Here is a 27,522-nt window from a genome sequence, read left to right on the forward strand (position 1 = left end):
CCAAAAATATTTCAACAGACTTATCTAATTAGCAGTGATGATTAATCATATGCATCAACTTGGCTGTGCAATGAATCTTAAATATATGATCAAATATTCTGAATAGTTGATTTTAGATAAGATTAACATTTAAATCTGTGGACTTTGAATAAAAAAAAAATGCTCTCCCTAACTGGGTGGCCTATCAATTGAAATCAGCTGAAGTCCTGAAGAATAAAAGATGTGCCTTTCCAGAAGAGAATTCCGCAGCAGTTTTTGCCCTTTAACAGAAAAGCTGTTCCTTGCACCTCCAACCTGCCAGTACACTCTAAATTTCAGACTTGACAGCCTCTACAATTACACAAGACAATGCCTTAAAATAAATCTCTGCCTACATACTTATCCATCCATAGTATATATGAAGTTAAGTTAGAGACCAAGCTAAGCTATAAAAGGAAACAAAGTATTTTGAAAGTTTAGAATTAAAGTATCTATTAAATGTGTGTATATTTAAGATTCCCAGAAGTATATACTTTTTGAATTTTCTTTTGATAACTGGTCTGGAGCGATAGCCCAGCGGTTAGGGCGTTTGCCTTGCACACTGCCGACCTGGCCAACCCGGGTTCAATTCCTCCGCCCTTCTTGGAGAGCCCAGCAAGCTACTGAGAGTATCTCGCCCACATGGCAAAACCTGGCAAGCTCCCCGTGACGTATTCGATATACCAAACACAGTAACAACAAGTCTCACAATGGAGACATTATTGGGCCCGCTAGAGCAAACTGATGAACAACGGGAGGACAGTGCTACAGTGCTTTTGATAACATCCTATTCTCTATGAAGGTAAGAAAATTGGGGTGGGATGGTGAAGAAGAGATAAAATATTATAGGGCCCAGAGAATACAGTGAGTTAAGCACTTGCCTTGCACGTGGCCAACCAGGATTCAATTCCTGGCACTGCATATAGTCCCCAAGCATTGACAGGAGTAATTTCTAAGCACACAGCCAGGTATGCACCCTGAGCACAGTTACTGTGGCCCAAATACAAAACAAAAATTAGAGAGGAAACAAATTGTTTTTATTTTAAATTTCAAAATAACTTTATATGCTCAGACATATTTGTATCATACAAAAGTACAAAGATATAGTTGCTTTAAAGAGACAAAATCCAGGTATAATATCTATTTTTAAAGCTCAATTTCTCTATAGTGAAAATCTAAATTCACAGAATACATAGCCAATTATTTCAGTATTCTCTTCAAATATGATTTTAAAGATAACTGTTGATATCATTAAAAATCCATATATAACAACATATCTCTGATATTTTTCCTTCAGTTAAGATGTTATTCATGAAATCTCATCACTCCAGGAATTCTCCTTGTCAGAATTAACCAAATGTTGACAAAAGAATACAAAAATTTCAGGTGTTGGCACAGTAAATAAGAAAGAAATAGTCTCTAAGGTTACCGAACCCTTTTAGATTAATCTTAAGTGCCCAAGCAAACTGATGGGCAAATGGTACCTTACTCTTACTAAAGGAGTAACCCTACTGTTGAGGGCACTGGGTCTCAGGAGTTGATTTGGAAGAAACATATAAAATAGGGTGTGATTTCTTACGACTCTCCTTCTCCAATTTGCTTGAAGCTTCTTTTTCTTCTTTAACTTCTGTTTGAAGACTTGATTCATCAGCTAACCTACAGGCATTAAAGCATCCACTCTAAATTCAAATGCAGTCAAGAAAAATTATAGAAACAGTTCTCTAATGATATAAGGTGATTTTATGTAATGAGGAAAAAATTCTACTTGATTTCAATGCCAGTAAGAAACCAAGTTACTTACTCTCTAAAATAGTTTTCGTATCAAGACATTTTTTATGTCTAAAAATAAATATTTAAGGTTAATAAAGTGTATGGCAAAGTCTAACGAATTAAAATATAGGGGCCTGAGAAATAGTATAGTGGGTAAGGTGACTGTCTTGCATGGGTCCAACCCAAGTTTAATCTCTAGTCCCCCAAGCCCTGTTAGAAGTGATCCCTGAACAGAGCCACCAAATGTGACCCAGAAACAGAACAGAACAACAACAAAATTAAAATATGCTGGAATACCTGTCATAAGCACAATAATAATTATAAACACAAATATTTTAACATTAATGTGACATACAAAAGGCAAACTCAAGAAGAAAAATAGCATGACATTCTAGACTGCATGAAAATTTGTCTATGTGGGTCAGAGAAATAGTACAGGGATAAGACACCTGCCTTGAGTGAGGCTGACCCACATTCAATCCCCAACACTGCTGTGTTGTCCCTCACCCAGCACTACTGGGAGTTACCTCTGAGAGTCAGAGTACAGCCTGATGTGGCCTAACGGACCTCTCCAAAAGCAAAAAAAAAAAAACCTCTTAAACTGAACTTAGATAAATTATAAATTATCACTTAGATAAAATAAGCAGAAGCAAAACATCTTGAAAGGCCTGTCTTAAATTTGCTATATTTTATAGCAAAGCTCATCAATTAAGTTTATAAGGCATGCAACAGTAAAGTTCTCAAATAAAACTCACAGTTACTGTTAAAATATTTATCATAGGGTTGTGTATCTAAGTTAATCCTGCAGAGAACACGATTAGAAATGTCTTTGGTTAGCAGAGGAACTCACACAAAGAAACATATGTTTTGTTGTATTTTATTTGGTTTTGTTTAACTAGCACCACAAAATATTCCAATATGCTACTTAAGTCAAATACCTATTTACATTTGTCTAAGTTATTTTTATCAAGCAAGAAAGGTCAAAAAGGAAGTGAAGACAACACAGAAAGCAAGGTTTGTACTGATCAATTCTGGAAAGCCACTTCCAGAAATATAATGGCTAGGCATACTTACAAGATGAATCACTTATATACAAGCATAACCTGTTGAATTCACTTCAGAACACTCAAAGCTGTGCGTGTGTGTGTGAAAAAGAAAGACAAAGAGACAGAGACAGAGCCAGATTATTTAAAGTTGATTCACTGAGTTTTTACTTTATGTGATTTACAAGTTGTAATGTTATATAAAAAATTAGGTACTTAGTAAATTACTCCTAGTAACAGCTAATGCTAATGTTCAAGTACTATCATTTGTGAGACTATGATGCGTAACAATGAAACTTTTAAAGATAAATTAGATAACAACTACAAAAATATAAGAAAGCTCTTTACCTATGGTATACTAACTCTTAAAAATGAACACCAGTAAAATGTCTTACTATAGTCTATACTCCTCCAAGACTAATGGAGCCCTAACAGCACCTTAGCAAATTTTCTTCCACAGATGACAATCCAACCTATTTTCACATTAATATACCTAGTTTCTTAAATGTCTAAAGATATTTATTTCAAATTCACCTACACTCTACTGAATATTGTCTGTCTGTCTGTCCTCCCGTTGTTCATCGATTTCCTCGAGCGGGCCCAGTAACGTCTCCATTGTGAGACTTTGTTGTTACTGTGTTTGGCATATTGAATACATCACGAGGAGCTTGCCAGGCTCTGGCGTGAGGGCAAGATACTCTCGGTAGCTTGCCGGGCTCTCCAAGAGGGGCGGAGGAATCGAACTCGAGTCGGCCATGTTGACTGCATACAAGGCAAACGCTCTACCGCTATGCTATCGCTCCAGCCCCTACTGAATACAGATATCTTTAATCATTTGTCATCATTTTGTTGTTGTTGTTGTTTTGGGGATATACCCAGTGGTACTCTAGCAATACTAACAAGGAGATCAGTCAGTGCTCAGGGGTCACTCTTGGAGGTGTCTGGGAGATCTGGTGCTGGTTTATCAAATCTGGACCTCCAGCATGCAAGCCATGCACTCCAGCACTTGAGTCGTATCTCTGGCCCTTAATTTGTCATCTTTTTTTCTTTTAATTTCCTCCTTCAGTACTCCCTCCCCTCCGACTCTTGATCCTTTTGTACACCTCCAAAAACTGTGCATAACACCATTTAACCCTAGCTTAAGCCACTGTTCTTTTCCTCCTACTTATTTTCTTCTACCTCTGACAATATGTTTTAAAGAACAATGTCCTTCACTTTTAACCATGTCACCTAAACAACAATAAAAATCTGTTTAAAGAAAAAGAACAACTGTACTTGAAACATTAAAACTTACAGACATACATGTTTAACACTCTTCTTTCAGCCACAAACTAAAATATGCTAAAACTAGAGGCTTTGAAATTTGAGTATAAAAGAATTTCTGAGATTTTTAAAATGTTAAAATATATTATCAGGAGACAGAGAGATAGCCCAGCACTTAAGGTGCTTGCCTTCTACACAGCCGACCCAGATTTGATCCCTGGCACCACATATGGTCCCCCAAGCACCACCAAGAATAATTCCTGAGCTCAGAGTCAAAAGAAAGTCTTGAGCACCAGTGTGGCTCCGAAATGAAACAAAATATAGCAAAGCCCATTCTTGAAGGCTTAGGGTAAACAATTTCAAAAGGCCATTGAAAATTTTAGTTTTCTAAATTGATGGAATCTTAAACTGCTGAAGAGATATTTTATAAGGTAAGTTCATTTTTCTTTCATAGTTACAAAAAAAAAAAATAAAACCAGAACCTAAAGTGAGGACACTTATTCAAACTAAACCAACAAAACATTCAGATATGCTAGACTGTCATACATTTCATGAAACAGAAAAGTGTATCTTAAAAAAATAATAACTTACTAATTCAGGAATCCTTTACCCTTCCAATCATTTTAGTCTTTCTTAAAGTTTTAGAAAAATTGAAGGAAGACAGATGAAAGTGGGGAATTACACTGCATGCAATATTAAGGAGGTAGATTAAAAACCAGATAGCACAGTTCATGCAGCGATAGAGAAGAGATGAAGAGGTCTGCTTGCTGTCTTGAAGAAAGGAGGGAACTGACCTGGAGGAGTCAGGAGTGTTTCCACTTCTCTCACTTAAGGCTTCCGAGTCTGCTGCAATGCCTACGAGTTTCACACTTTTCTTTTCCTTCACCGGCGGAACATCCCTGGGCAAACTTTTGTGAAGAAAAAGACTGACTCCTGGCGTGTTTACAGAAGTGGCATTTTTAAGTAGCGAGTTGTTATTTTCTGAATTATCAGGACACAGTTCTGCCTCCTCCTTAGCTAAAGGCCTGCTACATCCTTCTCCCCCAACAGCACTATTGGCACTTTCACTGTCAGGGGTAGGGACATCAACAGGCAGTACTTCACGCCTTTTTTTGAGTACTGGAACTTCATTTTTCTCTGACAAAAAAAAAAAGACACAAAAATAATGTTTGGTCAATAAATTAAAACAAACGCACAATCAACATAATGATGTAGCCAGAGTTATACATATATCTTTCCCCTTTTCTTCTTTACAGTTTATTATATCATATTTAATAATCCATCTCCTTATTAAAATGTATTGCTTCTTTCATATTCCTTTTTTTATGAGCTGCTTTAGTTATATTTCCAAAATGTTGCCTGATAGGCTATTAATGTCTCCTTGGCTTAATAAGATTCTAGGAATAACTCTTCAATGATCTCTTCTGAATTCTAGATAAAGTTGTGTAAGGCTTTTTAAGATCCCAGGGAGGATAAGAAAATGCAATGGTTAAGAGTCAAGGAAGTCAGTTAAAAATCCATCATAGTTGGGACTGGAGAGATGTTAAGGAAGGCAAGGCTCTTGCCTTGCATGCAGACAAACAAGTTTGATCCCCTAGCACCCCATACTGTCCCCCAAGCCTATCAGAGTGATCCCTGAGCACAGAGCCAGGAGTAAACCCTGAGCATGGCCAGGTATGGTCTCAAAACAAAAACAAACAAAAATCCATCATAGCATTCTGCAGCCAAGTGGTCTTTAGAAAATGCTTAAGCATTCTGAACTGTATTTCCTTACCTTGTAAAATGTTAAGCATAGACAAAGTTCTCTAATAGTGTAATCTGTGCCTATTAATTCCATCTCCCAAAATCCAAGAATTTCTACTATGAATTCAAACTATATTATGAACTCAAATATCTGAGTTGTTCTATCCTAATTAAAACTATATTATGACTCACTGCAGACTCATACAATTGTGTTAAACTCTAAATGTCTAAAATTATCATTCTTTCCTTTGCAGATCTATATTCAATCACTGAATGAAATGCTGTTATCTTTTCATCACCATGCCAATATATCTTTCACTTTCAAGTCAAATGTGAAGTCAATGCCAAATGTCATTTTCACAATCAAATTTTAATATACTTTAAAAACCATGGCTGGATATGAGGGTTGGTGTTCCTGTTACACTGTTGCTTTTAATGGAGGGGTGTGTGTGGGGGGGGGGTGGGGAGGAGAGAACGACACACCATATAATCCCCAGGATTGAATCAGAAATGGTTTACATGTAAGGCAAGCGCCTTAATCCCCTCCTTGGCCCAAGATGGTGAAATCTTAAAAAGACACTGAAACCCTTTTTTTTTTCTCATTTAATCCAAATCTTCATTTCCTTTTACTTTTGGCTTTGGAGACACACGTTAAATCCTGGCTCAGGGATTACTACTGGAGGTGCTCAGGAGACCATATAAGTTTCCAGGGATTGAATCAGGAATGGCACTGCAATCTTAAAAAGTATAATTAACTACATACACAAGTTTCCAATACATAGTTCTCTTTAAATTTCCCTGTATTTGTGGTAGCAATAAATTTATTTTATAAAGCAGATATGCATAAACCACAAAGCAGTTGTAATGGGATTTGCATTAAGCTGTAACAAAAAAAAATTTTATATTTCTCATAACTCCTCATGAAAAAAATATATGAGATATAAAGTACCTTCAAGTTCATACTTCAGTTTTAACTCATCTAGTGTAGCTCTAAGTTTCATATTTTCACTTTGGGAAACTTGGAGGCATCTTTCATTCACAAACAGTTTTCGCTCAATATCCAGAGCTCGTTGGCTCTCAAATAATGCTTTCATGCGCTGTATAGACAATTCACCTTTGGTACTTTCATTTTCTTTGCTATATTAATAAAAAGAGAACCAACAAATAATAAAGTAATGGAAGTGAAAGTAGCTAGCAGAGCAAAAATGTTGAATTTTAAAGATACATTTTGTGGGGATTTTAGTAAAAAACTTAAACTTTATCAAATACAGCTCAAGCATTTCTTAAAGAAAATGAACAAAGGGTGACTAATTTTTTTCTACATAACACATGTGCAAATAAATTCCTTTAAATTATATTCCCAAAATTTTCAATCAGAACATTTTCCGCATTAAAATTTTTTCCATTTACCAATTAAAGAGCTAAACAATAAAATAAAAATATTTAATTATTCATTGAAAGCATTTTTCTTCAAGTAATCAGCATGAATTATAAATCATAAATAATCTCACTTTCTCCAAAAGGAAGTTTTTGTGGCCTTTCTTTTTTTGGAATTTGTTTTTGACAATAACAAAACAGAAATTTGCAATCACTAACACTAATTATAATTTAGAAAGTCAAGAGTCTATCTTTTCATCCACCCGCCACATAGACACTTACTTTAAGTTGTCAAGCTTTATTTGAAGCAAGTCTGTGTAATAAGTATTATCTTCCACAACCCCAGAACTGGATGAAGGTTTCGATTCCATACTTTCATATAAACTCTAAAGACAGAAAGCAACAGTTCTTCTAATGTAAGGTAAAGGTAAAGGTAAAGGCCCTCCCGTTGATTGTCGAGCTCGAGCGGGCCCAGTAACGTCTCCATTGGAGACTTTGTTGTTACTGTGTCTGGCATATCGAATACTCTCGGTAGCTTGCCGGGCTCTCCGAGAGGGGCGGAGGAATCGAACTCGGGTCGGCCATGTTGGCCGCTTGTAAGGCAAACGCCCTACCCGCCGTGCTATCGCTCCAGCCCTAATGTAAGAACAAATTAAGTTAATATCAGATTGCAGTTATTGAATGCTAATACTACAGCAACCAGTGCTGAGCACTATCCTCTCCTTGACTGCTGAATTATATACAAGAATGAGCATTTCACTTCAAGATGCTGAAAAAGGTCTAAGACACCAGTTAAAGTGAGAAGGTATCATTTGAATCCATATCTATGTCCAATGCCTATGCTCCTTACCATATCTGTATTCTGATTTCCCTTTCTTTCCAATTCCACTTATAGGAATACTTTTCCAAAGAAAACAAAAAGAACTCAAAAAGTTACAGGTATTCCATGTTCAACATGTTCAATGAATAGAGCATTATTTATAATAATCAAGAAATGCATGCATCGTGCTCTCTTTGGCAGCACATATACTAGAATTGGAACGACACAGAGAAGATTAGCATGGCACCTGTGCAAGTATGACATCCAGAGGCAAACACTTCATGCAAATTCGTGAAGTGTTCCATATTTTTAATCTCCAGGCTGCATGGCGGCAGAGGACCCGGGATGTCCCTTCCCGGCTCCCCGCTTGCCCAGAAGACTCCAGGCACCATCTTAACATACCAACAGCCCTGATCCAGAGACACCACAGCGCCAGAGATCTCTCCAGGCCCCATACCAAGCCAATATCACCAGGACACCCCAGAGGGAGCATGTGCAGTTCCCCCACCTACTCCAGATGAAATCCTGGTGACCAGCAACTTTCAAAGCAAGGCCCAGGTATGCGGGTTCAGGACTAAAATTCCAGGCCACATGGTGGCAGAGGACCTGAGCTGTCCCTCCCTGGGTCACCACCTGCCCAGAAGACTGGCTATCACGCCCACAATTTGCCTCTGGATGCCATCTTCGTTCACCAACAGCCCTGGCCCAGAGGCTCCCAATTGAATACCAAAATGGATTAGTGCCATACAGAGATGTCTCTGGAACCCAACCATTTACAATCTAGAAATTTACATTTAAAATTGTGCCCACATGAGCTCTTGTGATATTCAAAATGAGCTATGAAAAATATATTATCTAGTATCTGCCCCTGGCAGGTAGGCTTGACTGGTGGTGGGAAAATTCAAGCAAAATTAATGCCCCAAATTAGAGAGAGAGTATTGGGGAAGTTGTCTGCCATAGAGGCAGGGTGAGGACTGCAATGTGTATGTATGTGTGTGTGGGGGAGGTGATACTTGGGACATTGGTGGTGGAAAATGTGTACTGGTGGAAGGATGGGTGTTTGATCATTGTATCGATGAATCTCAAACATGAAAGTTTTGTGCTCTACCTCATGATAATACAATACAATAAAAAAATAATGGGGAGTTCATGCCCAATTCAATCACTTAATTAATGGCTGAACAAATAGCAGTACTCCTACATTATTTAAAAAAAAAAGAAATGCATGCATCATAAATGTCCACTGATAAACAGATAAAGAAACTAACAGATGAAATATTATTCAACTTTTAACAAAGGAGAGAAATCCTCCTGTTTATGACAAGGTAAATGAACCCTAAGAACATTAGCTAAGTAAAGTAAGTCAAAGACAAAAACTAATCTTAATTTCTCTTACACATAGAATCTCTTCTTAAAAAGGAAAAGGAAAAAGTTCATTGATAAAGAGAAGTGATTGGAGGCTGCCAAAGGTTTGGGGTATGGGAAACTGGATGAAGGTGGTCCAAAAACAAAACATAAAACCAAGGGCTGGTTCAGAGTTAAAAAAAAAAAAATTCTAATTGCCTATCACTGAGATGAGAATTACTAAAAAATACAAAATGATTTGCAAGTTTATTGATTCCTTTACTATTATCTTTCTTTTTCACTTCTGAGTGCTGCTCAAGGAAATACAGAGCTGCAGCATGCAAAGCAGATACTTCGATCTACTAAGTTAGCTTTCTATCCTCCTCTCCTCTTCCCTTAAAAAATCATGGCAGGCCCAGAGGAATACTGCTGGTGCTTAGAGAAACTGGCTGAGAAGCATATGGTCACCAGTTCAAATCCTCAGTGTCCCAAGTGCACCAAGTGCTATCCCTGCAACTCTGCTGATTGAGCCTGTCAGCTCTACTGTGATCCCTGGCACAAGCAGTTTCTAGCTGCACCAGTCAGATGGCTGTAAGCACCAGAGACAGGAAGTGTAACTTCTCATTAGCACTCCTTGGAGATACCGGAACTCATGCGCCTCAACTAAGAGTGCAATTCCCAACAAGCATCTGTAATCATCGCAAATAGAGAAATGCAAATCTCAAAGAGCAAGTGGAGACTTCAACTTACGACCTTAGGTGTGACCTTAGGCAAGTAGGACAGCCAGTCATGTATGCAACCCTACAGGCATTGCAACAATAACAACAAAGAGAAGAGGAGAGCAGAAAAGCACAGATCTACATAAATGTAAAGAATGAGTTTCTCGAAAAGTTACTTTTCATTAGTGAAAGTGGGAAATCTATTCAAAGCAAAAGTATTGAGGACCTCTTCCCAAAACTGTTTACTTTAGTCTTTTTTCATGGCAAGGATGTTCTGGGCCATACCCTATGTGTTAAGGGAATATTCATAGCTTTGGACTCTAGTGTAACTCCTGGGAACTATATGCAGTGCCAGCGATGGAACTGGGCTCAGTCATATGCATAGCAAGCACCTTAAACCTTGAACTACCTCTCTAGGCTGGATGTGATTTCTGTTCGCTTGTCTGTCTGAGTGTCTCATTCCCTCCCTCTTTCTTTTTTTTTTCCTTTTTTGCAACACCTGGCAGTGCACAGGGCTTATTCCTGGCTCTGCACTCAGGATTCACTCCTTGCAAGCTTGGGAAACCACAAGGGTGCTGGGAGTGGAACCCAGGTCACTGCATGCAAGGCAAGTGCCCTACCCTTTGTACTATCTCTCAGGCCCAAGAGTGTGTTTTTTTGGGGGGGGAGGGTGGTCACACCCAGCGATGCACAGGGGTTACTCCTGGCACATGCACTCAGAAATTACTCCTGGTGGTGCTCGGGGGACTATATGTGATACTGGGAATTGAACCTGGGTCAGCCGCGTGCAAGGCAAATGCCCTACCTGATGCGGTATTGCTCCAGCCCCCTCCACCCCGGAAGCATTTTTAAAGCTATTACACATACCTTAAATTTTTCTAGATTTTCAATTTCACCTAATAGATGTTTAATTTCACCATTCTTCTGCTCCAACATGGCCAGCAACCTTTCTTGTTGATCAATTTCAGTGTGAGATCCTTTCATTTGTAGTAATGTGGCAATTTGTAACTAAAAAGATTAAAACAAATACTCCATAAATTGAACAGGAAAGGATCTAATAACACTTTCTGTACATTTTCTATTTTGTAGTGAATTACTTTGACCTTGTCTTGGAAATAGCTAAAAGTATTATTCACAGTTTGATAATCTAACAATCTGAAAACATATCAAGTGTAATATAACTTTTTTCTCTTTTCTTTTTGCTTTTGTGATACACCCAGTGGTTCTCAGGGTTTACTCTTGGCTCTGAACTCAGGGATCATTCCTGGTGAGTCTCAGGGGACTATATGGAGTGCAGGGGATCAAACCAGGGTGAGCCACTTGCAAGACAAGTGCCCTGCCCGCTGTACTATCTCTCCAGCACCTAGTATAACTTTCTTAGTTCTTATTGTGACCACTTATGAGTGATATCTGAAACCAATAACATTTATTTATATTTAGTCAAAACATAAAATTAACCTGTATTTTATGGTCTGGAAACATGTCATTTAACTACAAAAGAACTCTGGTAAATAAATGCTATATTTATTAAGGGCCTGTCTGATGGCACTTCTCCAAATGTTTAATTAATCAAGTACCAAAGGAAATTACTAAGCCACTCACATTTCATATGTAAAAGTCACAAATGACAAGAATAAAAACCAAAGGTAAAAGACAATCTAGTGTGCTATCAGGGCAATCTACAACATAATTTTTTTTTAATTGAATCACTGTGAGATAGACCCTTACAAAGTGGTCATAATTAGGTTTCAGTCCTACAATGTTCCAACACCCATCCCTCCACAAGTGTACATTTCCCATCACCAGTGTTCTCAGTTTCCCTCCCATCAACCCATCCCCCCAATCTCTCCCTCTCCCTTCTTTTGGGCACTGTGTTTGCAATACAGATACTGAAAGGTCATCAAGAATATCCCTTTACCTACTTTTGGCACTCAGTTCTTGTCCAACATGATCATTTCAAGCTATTATTGTCACACTATTCCCTTCTCTATCTTACCTACCCTCCGCCCCACACATTTGTGGTTGATTCCAACCACTGACCAATCCTCCTACCTTCTGTTTTCCCTGGCTGCGAATATTAATCTTCTAAATATATATATGTATATGTACACTATATATGTTATATATATTTATAATAATTTTCTAAAAGCAACAATCAGGGCTAGAGAGATAATACAGTGGGTAAGGTGCTTGCCTTGCACATGCCTGACACAGTACCCTATATGTTCCCACAAGCCCACCAGGAGTGATCGCTGAGCAGAGCACCACTGGGTGTGGCCCAAAAATAAAACAAAAAAGAGCAGCAATCAACTTATTACTTCACTATTTATAATCACTTAAACCTGGAGTTGCATAGCAGTAGTAAGATACTAGAACCTGAAATCATCATTGTCTTTCTTTATAAATCTTTGTTTCAAAAAATATGAAATAACTCAAATATAGCTTTGAATTAAGAAATGAGTATGGTTACACTGAAGAGAGAGAATACTGCATACTTTTAAGTGTTTACTTTTCATGCCTCTTTTCAGTGTGGAGTCCAAACATCTTAGCCTAGAATATTCAGAATGAGTTCAGTCTCTAAAATCTGTTTTAGGTACCATGGGAACATTGAGAGATTAACAGGAGTAGTTCAAGATATATAGAAAGGGGAAAAAAAGGGCCACAAATATAAGAAAATTTACAAAGAGATCATTCCCAGATAGGGAGATCCTCAGTATATCCATCATTACAGTGAAGGTTCTTAGAAATTAAAGCCACAGCAATCATTTCTGAAATCAGCACTTCATCATTTACCAAGCACCACATAAACATTTCACATTATACTAATGAACTTCAGCACGATTTAGCACAAATAAGCAATTTCTATGGTGTCTACAGTGAGGTCAATAATGTTATAAAAGATCAAAACATTTGTCTAAGGTCATACAACCAAAAAGTGACAAGTCTTGATTCAATCCGACTTGAATCAGATTGATTCAAGCACTAACTTCTCCTACTTCTTTTTTTTTTTTAATTTTTATTAGTGAAACACCATGAGGTACCGATGTAGACTTACAAACATTCATGCTTGGGTTTCAGTTATACAATGATTGAGTACCCATCCCTCCACCAGTGCCCATCTTTCACCACTAATGATCCCATTAACACTCCCTCCCCACCCAAAACTGCCTCTGTGGCAGGGCATTCCCTTTTGCTCTCTCTTTTCTTTAGGGTATTGTGGTTTGCAATAGAGGTATTGAGTGCTCATCATGTTGGGTCTATAGTCTACTTTCAGCACGCATCTCTCGACTTTGATAAATCACACCATCCTGACTAAAAGTCACCAACTTTCTAGACATCTAGTAATCAACTTTGAAGAATTAGGCACAAGTGATCGAAGATTTGGTTCTTAAGGCTGGTTCAACAATGCATCTTCCTTTTTTTTTTTGCTTTGTTGGTCCACAACAGTTTTGCTCAGGGCTTACTTCTGAATTTTCACTAAGGAATTACTCCTGGTGGGCTCAGGGAACCATATGAGGTGCAAGCATTCTATCCACTGTAAAAATCTCTCAGGTCCCAATATTAGATTCTCAACTTCCACAAGTTTTTCTGTTAACTAAAATAATGGATAAAACCCCTAAGTTAAAAGGGCTTACATGTCCAACTTGAGGAACTGCAAAGAAAGGAGAACGTGCATAATCAATCCATAAGCACTCTATAATAAATCCTGACAAAGAATGCTGAGTTGTTTTTGGTTGAAGTAGGAACCTTATGGTTGTGCTCAGAAAGACAAACGGTGGGTGGGAAAAGAGAATATTTTAATTCCTTTTTTCTGCCCATTCCATGAAGAAAGTTTTATGTTTCTCACAGGATAGTGACTACTAAAACATAAATAAATGCTAAATACACCACTACTAAATCTTTACTTCAGAATTACCGTGCAAAAATAAGACAAAAACAGATATTCTGCTCAATTTTAAATTGTATTTTTCTTTTAAATCATGTGGTCCTAAAAATGACTCAATAACTCCTTGAGGACTGTGGAGGGAACTCAAATTGTTGAGCACAAGCTTTGCTATGTAGGAGGTCGGGGCCTAACTTCTTTCACACATAACACAGTCCACTAGCACTTCCAAGTACTGGTAAAGGTAAAGGTAAAGGCCCTCCTGTTGATCGTCGATTTGCTCGAGCGGGCCCAGTAACGTCTCCATTGGAGACTTTGTTGTTACTGTGTCTGGCATATCGAATACTCTCGGTAGCTTGTCGGGTTCTCCGAGAGGGGCGGAGGAATCGAACTCGGGTCGGCCATGTTGGCCGCTTGTAAGGCGAACGCCCTACCCGCTGTGCTAACAAGATGGAATTCAAAAACCAAAATTTAAAAATAAACCCAAGGAAAAAGACATGTGCTATATTTTCATATGCAATGACACAAAATAGGTTAAATAAAGTTTTGATGATACTTGAAGGTGATGACATGCCCTGCAGTCTAGAGACCAAATGGTGCCAGGGATCAAACCGAGGATTCCCCCATGCAATAAATGTGCTTCAGACCTTGGGATCACCTCTGATCCCAAGGGCCCTGATGATGATAATTTAATACCTTCATTCTTTGCATCTGTTCTCTGTTAAATGCATTTTGTTTCTTCAGTGACTGATACTTGACTTTCATACTGATTAACTGACGTTCCATTGCCGCCCTTCGATCTTCCACCTAGAAAATATTAGCCTACTTAATTATTCTTATATTAAGTGAAATGCCAATTTAATCAATAGAATATTTGTAAGTACCTCAGCAAATAGAGAGTTTCCTTTACTATTGGGGTGCAAGGTTTGCTGAAGTGCCTGGTCTAATTGCACTTGAAGATCTTGATTTGTTTCACGAGCTTTCTACATTTGAAAGAAAATAATTAGTTAACAAAGATTATCAACAAAATAACACAAATGGGAAAACATTATGGTACTGTAACCACACACCTCTAAAGCATTACAGTAAGAAACAGCTTCTTTCTCTCTTTCTTCTTTTTCTTCCTTAAGGCGGTTTACCTGGCGCATTAAATTCTTAGTAAGAAGTTCCTGTTGTGCTTGTCTGCACTGTAGTTCATTCAATTCTTCTTGGAGAGTGGCCTATTCAATTAAATTGAAACCAAAACTTTAAAAAAAAAAAATTAAAATCAGAGGATAACTCTTCATTTAGCAACTACTCAGTTTATGTACCAGCAGTAGCTCATAACCAGCACTGTATTTAAAGAACATAGTCAAAGGTATAAAGTACATAATACAACTATATAAACGTATAAGGTTTTGGCAGAAAACCAAAGTTTCTAAAAATATACTTTACTATGAATTTAAGGCTTTGATTGCTATAACCATAGCTTGCAATAAAGGAAAACTTTTTTCGCTGATCTCTGGGCTATACCCAGTGGTATTCAGGAAGTACTCTCTGCTCTGTGCTCAGGGTTGATTGCTCCCAGCTGTGCATGGGAGACCATATGGTACTGAGGTACTAAACCCACGTTTTCTGGATGCAAAACATGTGCTCAGTCCACTCGTTATCAGCCTTAAAAAAGAGATTTGCTCATATGTATGTTAACATCCAAAGGAAAAACTCTTTATATTGGGTTTTTATGACACAAACTTAGTTTAGAGTAAATGTTTCACTATTCTTCCAAAAGGTTTATTAATCTAAATTCTTCTTTAATTATGCAATATAAAGTTCTATTACTCATGAAATAAGTTACCTAAAAACTCCAAAAACATTCTGAATTATATCAAAATGAGACCAAAATTTTACCATCCTGAAAACAATCTCGTAAGATTACAAAACATGTTAAAATATATGCAAGAAGGGGGAAAAAAAGACCTCAGAAAACACATCATAAAGCTTACCTTTGTATTTTCTGCTTCAGTCAGCTCAATTTGAAGAGCCAGCACCTCAGAAGACAAGCTTTCATGTGCACGGTCAGACATTTTCCGCAATTCCTCTGATTTACAACAGAGAAGCTCCTGCTGATGACTTAGTTTTTCCTTCAGTTGACTTTCACTAAGCCTAGCTTCATCTAATTCTGCCTTCAAATTTTCTAGCTAAAGTTAAAAAAAATCATAAAGGTAACCAAACAGTGACAGGCTTGTTTTATAAATATACATATAAATTATGTATGCCATCAAAATATGTCTGAAGTTTTAGACATGATGGATTACATTTTATCAGAGTAGTGTATACAATGTTTGTAAATACTGTAGTGTTTGACATGAAAGAGTATTTTTAGTTGTTAGCATTACTAATGTTAGGGAAAAAATATAACCAGCTCAAATATGTAACTTGATTCTTAAAAATGAGGACATACTATATTAAAATAATTTCTTTTACTTTATTTTTGGCAATGCCAGGAATTGAACCCAGCGTCTCATACTGGTAAGGCAAATGCTTTACAACTGAGTTACATCCCTAGTCCCAGAATGAGAGAATATTTAATGAAGCAATTTAACGGAAATCTAACAATAATGGTCCTACAGGGGTACAGAAAAACTTAAAAAAAATACCACCCAAAAACACTTAGAAATAAGAAAATAGACCTCAGAGAAAACAGGACATAAGTCAGGCAAATATTTTGAGTCTGGAAAGTATGAACTCTCACAAAGAGGAGGCACAATAAAGGTTCTTTTGAATGAGCATTTACTTCACATTTTAGGTTTAAAATAAAGTCAGTATAATGTGTCGCTAAACTAAGCACAGTCTCTGAGATCAGTCTTGGTTAAAATCTTGACTGGTAATTTCTAGCTCAGTAATTTTGTCACACTAAATCTAGGTAACATATTCAATCTACTTAAATATGAGTCTTCTGTATGTTAAAGAATATAGTACTGTTACTTCCCTTATGGAGCTGCTGTAAAAATAAGTCATATTAGTTTATTTTCAATAAAAATTATAAAATATAAATTCTGATGTACATAAATTTACAAAAGATGGTTCCTTAAAAAGCATACCATGGCATACCATAAGCTGCAGTAAAAGGTAGTAAACTAATCTTTTGTGTTTTTCTATATGGGATTTTAGTTTTAGTTTTTTTAATTTTAAGGTCATGCCCAGCAGTGCGCAGGGCTTACTCCTGGCTCTGAACTCAGGGATCACTCCTGGCAGTGCTTGGGAGACCATGTGGGATCCCGGGTCAGCCGCATGAAAGGCAAGTTTCTTACACTGCTGTACTACCATTCTAGCACCTGGAATAATCTTTTCAAGTGGACCACCTTACCATGTATCCTAAATAAGAAAGTCATAGTGGTCACTAAAGTAATATTCTAAAATTTAAAATTTACAAAGGCTTTGTAATAAGCAAGAACATTTTTATTTCAAAATACAGATATTTCAAACCTTATTTTTCAATTCATTCACTTCCTGTTCATGACTTCTGTTCAGTTGTTCTTCCCATTTCTCCAGGTGTATTTTCTGTTGTTGTTTAATAGCTTCACATTCAGAGCTCAAACTTTCTAACATTCTATTTTTGAGTTCAACTTCTCTCTGAAGTGTATATTTTTCTTGTTCATAGTTCTGAAATGATTCAATCATAACTCAATTACATAAAAATAATGTAAAACCATCACATATAAATAATTCTCACCTTCAAATGTCAGATTTCTGTTTCATACATTTGCAATTTTTGAAATGAAACCCACATGTTAAATTCAGAAGAATTTTCTAGATAAGCAGTTATTAAAAATCTCTGCGGGTATTTTGAGACTATATTCAAGTTCATGCTAACTATAAGTTAACTGCTTCAACGCCCTGTAAGGGAAGTGGAGGGCTCACATAACAACATGTAAAATCACTTCTGCCATTAAAAAAAAATAGGGACCGGAGAGAAAGTACAATGGATAGTGTTTTTGTCTTGCAAACTGACTTCCTGGTTCAATCCCTGGTCCCCTAAGCACCCCCAGTAATACAGAGCCAGGATTAAGTCCTGAGAACCACAAGTTGTGGCCTAGATACTTCCCCCCACCCACCCCCACACACAAGCATAAAGAATTTAACAGCACTGATGCTTTCCTAGTGAAAACTGCTTGTTTTAGTAATGATTTGCTTTACTTTTAGCTCTCAGTGAATGGAAAGTCATCATTTAGAAAGCACCACAGTAAGAAGCATATACTGTGCTGTCGTGTGGCTCTAAAGCCTACTACGTGAAGAGTCAGCTTGTGGAAAAGTCAGCTATGCCGCCAAGTAGAAGAAAAAGAGTAACTGCAGTGCAAAAGCTAAAGGACAAAATATACTGGGATGGGTTAAATAAGGAACCTGAAAACTGTAAACTGCAGATTCAGGCACAGATTCAGTGAGAGAACAAAACCTAAACCCTCAAAGAGAGCAGTTGTTAGCCGAGAGAACATTCAATTCATCTTAAGGATTTCAATGATTAGTTGAGCAATACATGTTCTGATTTTATAAAAGAGTTCTGAGAATGTTCACAAAATGAATACCTGAATGAATCACTGCCGAGATAAATGCACTTAAAGAAGCTTTTGCTTAATGACAGAAATTTCAACAAGTTTTTTAAAAAAACAAAATTAGGGGCCTAGGCACAGCTCAAAAGGTTGGTGTGCAAGCTCTGCATTCAGGAAACCCACATTAGATCCCTGGCACCACCCAGACATAGCCAGAAATATGCCAAGTGCTGTGCTGGGAAGATTCCCGAGTACCACTAGATACAGCTCACAATACAAAAAACAAAAACACAAGATAAAATAAACCTAAATTAAAGCTTAAATTATATTTCATGTTTTCTAACCTGCTTCATATTATTCAAAAAACATTCCATTTTAAAAGAAAACAAAGAGAATTTTAATAATCAAACTAACATTTTGACAATTTTCCCAAAACATACATACTATGGTTTTATTTTCATCTACTACAGGCAACCTGTAATCTATACTTTGCTGTTAGGACTTGAAATTGAGTTCTTGTTTATAGTAGTACTATAAAAGGGCTATCATTAACTACTTTGACCTGCTATATTTGAATTTTGAGAGTCACGTTTAAATGTTACACCATGGCTCTTTCAAAGTAAAATTGATGTATTCATTATTTCAATAAAATGTACGTCAAGCATTATGGGCAAAACAATGAATAACACTCAAAATTGCCTTTAGTGGGGGCGGGGGGAGTAAATGAAGTAGCTCAAAGGGTTATAAGATTTACTTTGCGAATTTTGTAATTCAAGTGATATTCCCTATAAAGCATTATCTCTGGATCACTCCTATATGTTAATATAGAAACACAGCTAAGTGTGTTAATATAGGAACACAGCTAAGTGTGTTTCCAAAACAAAATTCCCTTTCTAGAAACTTAAAATCTGAAGATAACTAGTTCTGCAGAAAATTGAGATTGATTGCAACTTTACAATACAGAGAATCAATAGAAGTCTTTTTTCTGATATGATTACAGAAATCTGAAGGTTAAGATCTCAATCCAAGACAGCGAAGGATGAATAATTCAGAAGCAGAACAAGGCTGGTGTAGTTCCAAAGAAGCAGTCTAGCTAAGAACAAGGGAAAACTTTAAGATGAGGTCAAAAATTAAGTAGGGGGTCAGATCACATAGGGATCTGAAATCCATAAAAGTTTGTTAATTTTGAAAGAATACAAGTGCAGGGGCTGGAGAGATAGTACAGTGGGCAAGGCATTTGTCTTGCATGCGGCAAACCTGGATTTGATTCCCAGCATCCCATATGAGCACCGCCAGGAATAATTTCTGAGTGCAGAGCTAGGAATAACCCTGAGCACTGCCAGGTGTGGCCCAGAAACAAAACAAACAAACAAACAAAACCAAAGCATTGTAGCACTGTCCTCCCGTTGTTCATCAATTTGCTTGGGTGGGCACCAGTAACATCTCCATTGTGAGACTTGTTGTTACAGTTTTTGGCATTTCAAATACACCATGGGCAGCTTGCCAGGCTCTGCCGTGCGGGCAGAACACCCTCAGTAGCTTGTCAGGCTCTCAGAGAGGGACGAAGGAATCAAATCTGGGTCGAACGAGTGCAAGGCAAACACCCTACCCACTGTGCTATCGCTGGGCTGGGCAAAAAACAAAAAACAAAGAAAGAAAAAGAAAATACAAATGCAAGTTGGAGTGCTTTACGCTGTTACTTGATCTTGCCTGGCTTCTAGGTGAAGAAAGGACAGTGTGAACAGCAATGAGGGAAGCAGGGTACAGTAGACAAGTCAGTAAGAAGGCTATGGGGGCTAAGTGTTAATATGGGCCACACCCAGCAGTGCTCAGGAATCACTACTGGTGGGTCTGGGTTACTATATGAAATATCATGAATTGACAAGGGACAGCTGCATGCAAGGCAAGCACGTTATTCCCTGTACTATTTTTCTGGCCTGTAATTTTTTGTGCTTGGTTTGGTCAATTTCTCACAAGTTATCCATGAATTAAATTTTAAAAGGGTCAGAAGGACATTGTCTAAAACACATAATTTTCTGACTCAAGAACTACCCATGCTATCATATTTATTACTGAAATCAAAGAAACTGCAAGGGGATGTCTGGTTGGTAGTCAGGGAATCGATTTTCCTGTCATCTTTAGTTGGGCAGTTTAATATACAAGTCTAGATTATAAATGACAACTAAGAACACAGCCCAAAATGACTTCTGAATATGTCAATAGTCGTTTCGTTATGTAAGCAACAAAATGAGTGATATCACTTGGGAAAAGTGCAGATAAAATGAAACCTTAAATCCAATTATGTAGGGTTTTAGAGTATAAGGGTTAAAGTCCTTGCCTTTTATGTAAACGACCTCAGCTCAAACACTGGCACCAAGAATCACCAGAAATGGCTTCCTGGCTTGCAGAGCATTTCTAAGCAATCTCCCCCACCCTCCTCATATAAGCAAAAATCCAGTATGTAATAAAAAGCACAACTGCAACGTTTGAGTTTCAAACTCATAGCAAGACTAGACTGGAAATTATATTAAATATATATTTAATGTCCTTTATGGGGTAGAGTTGGACAGGAACTTAATAAAATATAATCAGAAAATAAAATATTAAATGCTATACAATACAAACTGTTAATAGCTAAGCACCTCTTAGTTAAGAGAGTTTAGAGTGCTACCTCAGTCATGGTCATCATCTCATCACGACATTTATCCAGTTGATTCTGCAATTCACTTTGACTCTCCAATAGTTGCAAGCCATACTGGGCAGCTTTTACTTGCTCTTCTTCTGCCTTTTTAAGTTTGCAGCGAAGATCTGTGATCACATCTGCCTCCATTTTATTTTTTTCACTCTACAATAAATAAGTACTTTACTTTAAACATAAATATCCACTGAGTAATATCAATAAGAAAAAATACATTAATACATATAGGCAATGGCATTGAATGTGTGCAAATACTATGCACATATATACACATACCTAATACTACTCTAAACACATTAAAATTTTTCTTCATAATTTGTAAATAATTTTCACTTCTGCTCTCTGAGAAAAAGGTCTCAGAATTTTATTATCCAATTTAAGACCATATCAAACAGAAAAACAAGAAAGGAAAAATGGCTACATTTAATATTACTTTTATGGAAATCAGTATTTACTATCCAGCTATTGCGTCTAAGTATCCTTAAATGTTAAATAGGAAGGGTTTCATAATCATATCACTATACAGGTAATCAAGTTAAGAGAATAACGAAACAAATCACAAATCTTAAAAGTATTTTGATGCTGCTTAATTAAGAAGTAAGCTCTGAAAAAACATAAGGAAAGTCATGTCCATAATTTTTCGTAGGAGTTCTGAACACATTAAATTTGCCTTACTAGTATTGGGAAAACTAGTATTTCCCAAATTATTCATTAAGAGCACATACTATATAAAAACCACATTCGGATTAAAGAACATGTCATTCTAGATATTCAAGCTAACATATATTAAGATTTCTCTTCATATCACTTTTCTTTGCAAATTAGTCATAGCATAAACCAACAGAATAGATGTCATCAATTGAGACGTTAAAATACTGGGATTATAGATTAGGGTAAGAAAATCTTAGGAATAAACTTGGGACATGAAAGATGGCAAGTAAGCAGTCTGCTACATGCATAGGAGAGGGGTCTGGACCCAATATATAAGTCTACCGCTAACATAATTATCTGATACATGATATCACCAGGTAAAAACATAAATTAAAAAGAATCAAAAAGTGAACCATGTTAAGGGATGGGAAAGACAGCAAAGTTTACTTATACATGTTCAATGACATAGGAAGAAAATAAGGGCAAGTCTTGTAGCCCAATTTTCAAAAGTATATTGCTTTATTGGCTTCAGAGACTGAAGACTGCTACTAAATCAAATAAAGTGAGCACTGAAAAATGTCTGGTAGTGTTGAATTCAAAAAGGTCACTGGAAGCTTTAAAAGCGTTTTGGTAGAGATATGGGGACGAAAGCTTAACTGAAATAGGTTGAAAGAATTCAACAGGAGACTGCACGTACAATTGTGTGTAGCAGTATAGTGAGTGATATGGAGTAGCTGAAGAAAAGTGTGGTAAAGATTTTTGTTTAAAGAGAAAAAAGTATACTTGTACCCCATGGAATAAATTCAGAAGAAAAACTGAAAGAAGATAACTTGAACTGCTTGAGTGATAATCAAGAAAGGATTAAAGTGTAGGGGCTATTTCAAACAGGAAGATGACTATTTTATCTAAAATTATGGAAAGAAAAATATGTGAGAGATACCAATAAGTAGATGGCAGTGGTGGAATCTGCATAATTACCCTCTAATGATTTCAATTATCTGTGAATTAATGATTTCAATTATCTGTGAATTAAGAAGCAAGGTCTTGGAGCCTGGGATATAACTCAGTGACAGATCCTTTGCCTTGCAAGTGTAAGACCCTGACTTCCACGGCCAAGTACAAGGAAGCAAAAAAGAAAAAAAAAAAGTCCTCAAAAGAGAATAAGGATGGAGGATTTAGAAAATAAAAAGTTATTCTATGTTTTCCAGAACTGACAGTTTACTGCTCTAGACTCTAAGACCTTTAAAGCCTATATATGATGGGATCAGTCCGCCAATTTTTACACAAATTATGTTATTTATCAATTGTAAACAAGGGTGCTTCACAATATTATCTCACTCAGTTCCCTCGATGAGCCAAAATTAAGTGCTACTATCAACCTTTAGCAACCTACTTTTATTTTAAAATATGGATGGTGGGGGGGGGTCGTTTCGGAGAAATAGCACAGCAGGTACAGTACCTGCCTTATACACAACTGATGCAAATTCATTCCCTGGCACCCCACATGGTCACCCAAGTTGCACCAGGAGTGATCCCTAAGCACAGATCCAGGAGTAAGCCCTGAACACAGCTGGGTGTGGCCCAATAAATAAAAATTAAATGAAAAATCAAATACAGAAATATGGAGGTGGCCTTAAGATATCCTATCAGAAATGCTCATTGAGGGACAGAAGAGGGTTGAAGGTGTTTTTGCCTTGCATGCAGTCAACCCTGATGTCAACCCCGGCACCGCTTACGTTCTCTTAGACACTACCAGGAGGGACTCCTGAAGCACCCCTGGGTGGTGGTCCCCAAACCAAAGTTCAATGAAGCCAACTATCTAGCTTTCACATATTTGCTCAAACTGTTGTGTCTCAGGCACCAAGCTACTGCTTAGAACACAAAGGTCCCTCCGAAATCGACCTCCTCCGACTCTTCACAGTGAAAGGAATTACATCAAACTCCTCAAACTCATTCACAGAAGTGACGAGGCCAGGGCTCAGGGGTGGACTGCAGTCACGGCTAACAAGGTCACCACAATCCAATAGTGATGATGTGGTGGGCAGTGGAGGCGGGCAACTGGGATGAAGGCAGATTCTCCCTAAGAAAAGATAGGTCTAGGGGATGAAGAGGAAGAGCTCAGCGATGCACCTGCAAGAGAGAGCTGGACAGGGTTGAATTATTTATCCGCCTCAAATAAAAATTCCGGGCCAGGCACTGCGCTTCGGGCTTCTTCGGCAGACCTGGCGCGCGACGCTCCTGGATCCTCTCCACAGCCCCCTGAGGGACAGCTGTCACTTCACCTGAGGCAGGTGCAGTCTGAGGCACCGAAATGTCACCAGCCTGAGAATGCAAATTCTTACGAATGAATTAGCGGGATGGGGAGCGAGGGTGTTGGTGGTGGGGGAGGGGGTCTCCTTCCATATCCAGGGCTGGTTTACGTCGTCTCTGGTAAATCTCTCAAACCCAGGGAAGCCCTCCCTGTCGCGCTTCTGACTACACGCCCACCACTCTCTGAGCGCCCTGTCACGTCTTCTATAAAACCAACACCCCCAGCTCCATTTTCTTGTTGCTGTTGTTGTTGTTGTTGTTGTCTTCTATAAAACATCCACTGGTATTTTCAACATGAACTCCACTCACTGGTGGTGGACGAGAAGCGTTTGCTTCCAGACAGAACTGAGGTAAAAAAAAAAAAAAATTCATGAGCTGTCTTCTCCGCCGGTCGCGGGGCACCTCAGCCCCGCCGACCTGAGAGACTTTTCTGGAACCAGATTAGGAATTGCGGGATGCTACCCCAGAAGCTGGTTTTACCTGAAAGGCCTCGGCTTCCTCGGGCCCGGCTCGCCCCGAGAGAGCCTCCCCAGCGCCGCTTCCACGTGAAACCGCCCGCCGGGCCCCCCACCCCCGCCACGAGCCTCCCCTCTGCTGCGAGCGACAGTGAAGCCAGGCGCCTGACGACACCGCCCCGGCGCCACAGCGGGACGCGGCCGCTCTCTCGGAAGCGCTCCGCGGAGCCGCCAAAGCTATTCGAACACCTTCCCGCGACAACTCCCACATCTCACGAGAAGCACGGGGAAAAGCCGCATCCGGTCCCGCCTCTGACACGACTGCGCAGGCGCCGGCGAGGCGGCGGGGGCTCTCCGCGCAGGCGCGAATGAGCCGGCGCGCGTTTGGCGCAGGCGCAGAAGCGGGGGGGGGGGGCGCTGCGGCTTGGCGCAGGCGCAGAAGCGGGGCCGAGGCTTAGCGCAGGCGCAGATTGAGATTTTTCCCACCCAGTCCAGTCAGGTGTATACAAGGGTTCGGCGTCTATGTTGAAAAAACTTTTATGTTGCAGTAAGATTTTTATTTCCTTTTTGTTTGTTTGTTTACGAAATTTCCTCCAATAGAGGCTGTCTACAAGGCGAGGCGGTAGTAAACTCAGAACTGTGACACTTCAGATGCTCTTTGCAGGATTTGTCCACTGGCGTCTCGAGGGCGCTGCCTTCTGGTACCTCAGTTGTGGTCCAGGAATCAGAACACATGAGACAATGACTTTGAAAGCATCCTAGGACAGAACCACAGTTGTCACTACAGTGGCGGTCACATTTCAGCTTTCGCCAAGGGCCAGTGTGGTGCAGAATGTGCAGTTTTAAGTCTACAAACAGCCTTATGAAGTATTAGTTGCCACGCAAAGAAGCAAGAGTGAGGAAGTAAAATTATCTTGGCCAAGTGATAGAATTAAAATTGAGACAGATGCAGAGACTCCTGTCTGAGATAGTGCTATGAGACGGTGTGCTTTAGTAATACTGAGGTGGTTGAGTAAACTGGATACCTAGTGTTACAAATTTCTAAGCAATAATAATAACCAGCATTGAGTGAACATTTCTGAATTATAGTGACTGTTCTCAAGGTCATGTTCTTACGCGCCCCCCACACACACACAAACACAAACTTTTTTCTCACTTGAGAATTGGGTATATGTATATATATTTTAGCATCAGTATTTTTTTTATTTCCCTATATCAGCAAATAAACATGTTATAATGACTTTCATCTTTTAAAAAGTACCAACTTTCCTTGCTCAGCTCTCTCCCCATTTATTTACTTACCTAGACAATAAAATTCTTGGTGGAGGGGGAACAGTTTATATCAGGTTTCTTTTAAAACATTAACTGACCGACCACAGGTACTTACACAGTATAAGAAATTCAAAGGTATATAATTTCCAGTCCTGCCTAGAAGATGCGCACAATATAGTAGGGAGAAACACATCTTTTCGTGCACTCACATATTCTTTTTAATGTGAATATACCCTGCTCCAAAATAAGATGTGCTAAGGGAGAGTTTTATTTTATTGGGATTATTTTCAATATATCACAGTATAGTTAGCTCTGAAACAGAGTTTTGCAGTCAATGGGAGGGACAACATTAGCAAAATTTTAAGATCACCTTACCGTAAATACAATCATTCTTCAGGTGCTCTCTAATAAAGTGCTGTCATTCCCGCCACTGGACGCTAGATGCCACACTTGACTTGAATTCCATATGGCTCTTGATTGGATAATTTAGGATGTAGCACTGTAGCACTGTCCTCCCATTGTTTAGTGATTTGCTTGAGCGGGCACCAGTAACGTCTCACAACACATTGTGAGACTTGTTGTTACTGTTTTTGGCATATCGAACACCTCACAGGTAGCTTGCCAGGCTTTGCCGTGCAGGCGAGATACTCTCCGTAGCTTGCCGCGCTCTCCGAGAGGGGCAGAGGAATTGAACCCAGGTCAGCCCTGTAGGAGGCAAATGCCCTATCCCCTGTGCTGTCGCTCCAGCCCAACCTAGGATGTAGTTACTCTTACTCAAAGCCCCACAAAACATGTGCCAAGTGCACATGTCACAGGATTGGGGGGACATACATCTGTCTTACTCAGCTTTTATAGTGAGATGGGATTTGATTCTTCAGAGTAATGTATTACATAAGCATGGAAAGAGATATTAGATGGTGAGAAATGAGCAAAATAAGTCTGCAATCCAGGGCAAGGACTCTCACTAGGATCTGGATGATCCAACACCTTTCCCTTGTACCTCCCAGTCTACAGAACTGGTATTTTTTTAATTACAATCCAAAACAACTCAAATACTCCCACCTTATCCTTTACTTGGGAAACATTTTTACAACGAATGTTTAAGAATACAGTACACATTCAGTATTTGGGTTGGTTGTAGACTCTGTTATTCCCTGTTATGTTTAGCAGACTACTTATCTTTTCCCCTGTAAGCTTTTTCTTTCTTCCCCCATCCCTCTCAGTTTTCTCAAAACCAAAATAGACTCATCAAAGCAACTAATTCAGTAAATCACACATCTTAAACGAACCAATAACTTTCTTAGGCTGGGAATGTAACTTAAACATCGTTTTGTTAAATGTAGATTATATAATAGCATTTACATACTCTATAAATATATTATCTTAAATTGTATCTTATATTCGTTTTTACAAGTTACATTCTGTAGAAATATGTCTGTAAGGTGAGGCAGTGGGAAATTCTGAGGTGTACCCGCATCAGACACCTGTAGCAGATTCATTCAAGCATACATTCTGAGAGCAATGGCCTCTAGATAATCTAGGAATCTGATAGAAAGCACCCAAGGACAGAACCACAGTCACCACTCCAGTGGCATTCACATTCCAGCCTTTGCCAGGATGGTACAGAATT

The 27,522-nt window shown here is 38.5% G+C and overlaps 1 protein-coding gene and 1 non-coding gene across 3 annotated transcripts; one reads left to right on the forward strand and one right to left on the reverse strand.

The window, feature by feature from the left end:
- Positions 1-1,060: 1,060 nt before the first annotated feature.
- SPDL1 (spindle apparatus coiled-coil protein 1) lies at positions 1,061-24,668 on the reverse strand. Of its 2 annotated transcripts, XM_056133098.1 has the most exons (12): positions 24,646-24,668; positions 21,178-21,351; positions 17,446-17,622; positions 15,963-16,157; positions 15,051-15,200; positions 14,865-14,963; positions 14,677-14,787; positions 10,965-11,105; positions 7,497-7,600; positions 6,787-6,974; positions 4,889-5,231; positions 1,061-1,674 (listed from the first exon to the last, which is right to left on the reverse strand). In XM_056133098.1, the coding sequence occupies exons 2-12, from the start codon at positions 21,334-21,336 to the stop codon at positions 1,527-1,529; spliced, it is 1,815 nt and encodes a 604-aa protein (XP_055989073.1). In that variant the 5' UTR covers positions 21,337-21,351; positions 24,646-24,668; the 3' UTR covers positions 1,061-1,526. The 2 variants fall into 2 exon arrangements, with proteins under 2 accessions (XP_055989073.1, XP_055989074.1); XM_056133099.1 differs by lacking the exons at positions 1,061-1,674; positions 24,646-24,668 and having other exon boundaries at positions 4,666-5,231; positions 21,149-21,237.
- On the forward strand, positions 8,220-8,327 carry LOC130041102 (U6 spliceosomal RNA). Its single transcript, XR_008795053.1, has one exon. It is a non-coding gene; the product is annotated as a U6 spliceosomal RNA (small nuclear RNA).
- Positions 24,669-27,522: the final 2,854 nt, after the last annotated feature.

Source organism: Sorex fumeus, unplaced genomic scaffold, assembly GCF_029834395.1.
Source record: "Sorex fumeus unplaced genomic scaffold, SorFum_2.1 ptg000097l, whole genome shotgun sequence".
Lineage (NCBI taxonomy): Eukaryota > Metazoa > Chordata > Mammalia > Eulipotyphla > Soricidae > Sorex > Sorex fumeus.

Coding starts and splice junctions, on each gene's coding strand:
- SPDL1 (XM_056133098.1), bottom strand. CDS start 21,336: ATGGAGGCAGATGTGATCACAGATCTTCGCTGCAAACTTAAAAAGGCA. Junction 14,964..15,050: donor CTTACTGTAATGCTTTAGAG/GTGTGTGGTTAC, acceptor TTTCAAATGTAG/AAAGCTCGTGAAACAAATCA. Junction 14,788..14,864: donor GAAACTCTCTATTTGCTGAG/GTACTTACAAAT, acceptor AATATTTTCTAG/GTGGAAGATCGAAGGGCGGC.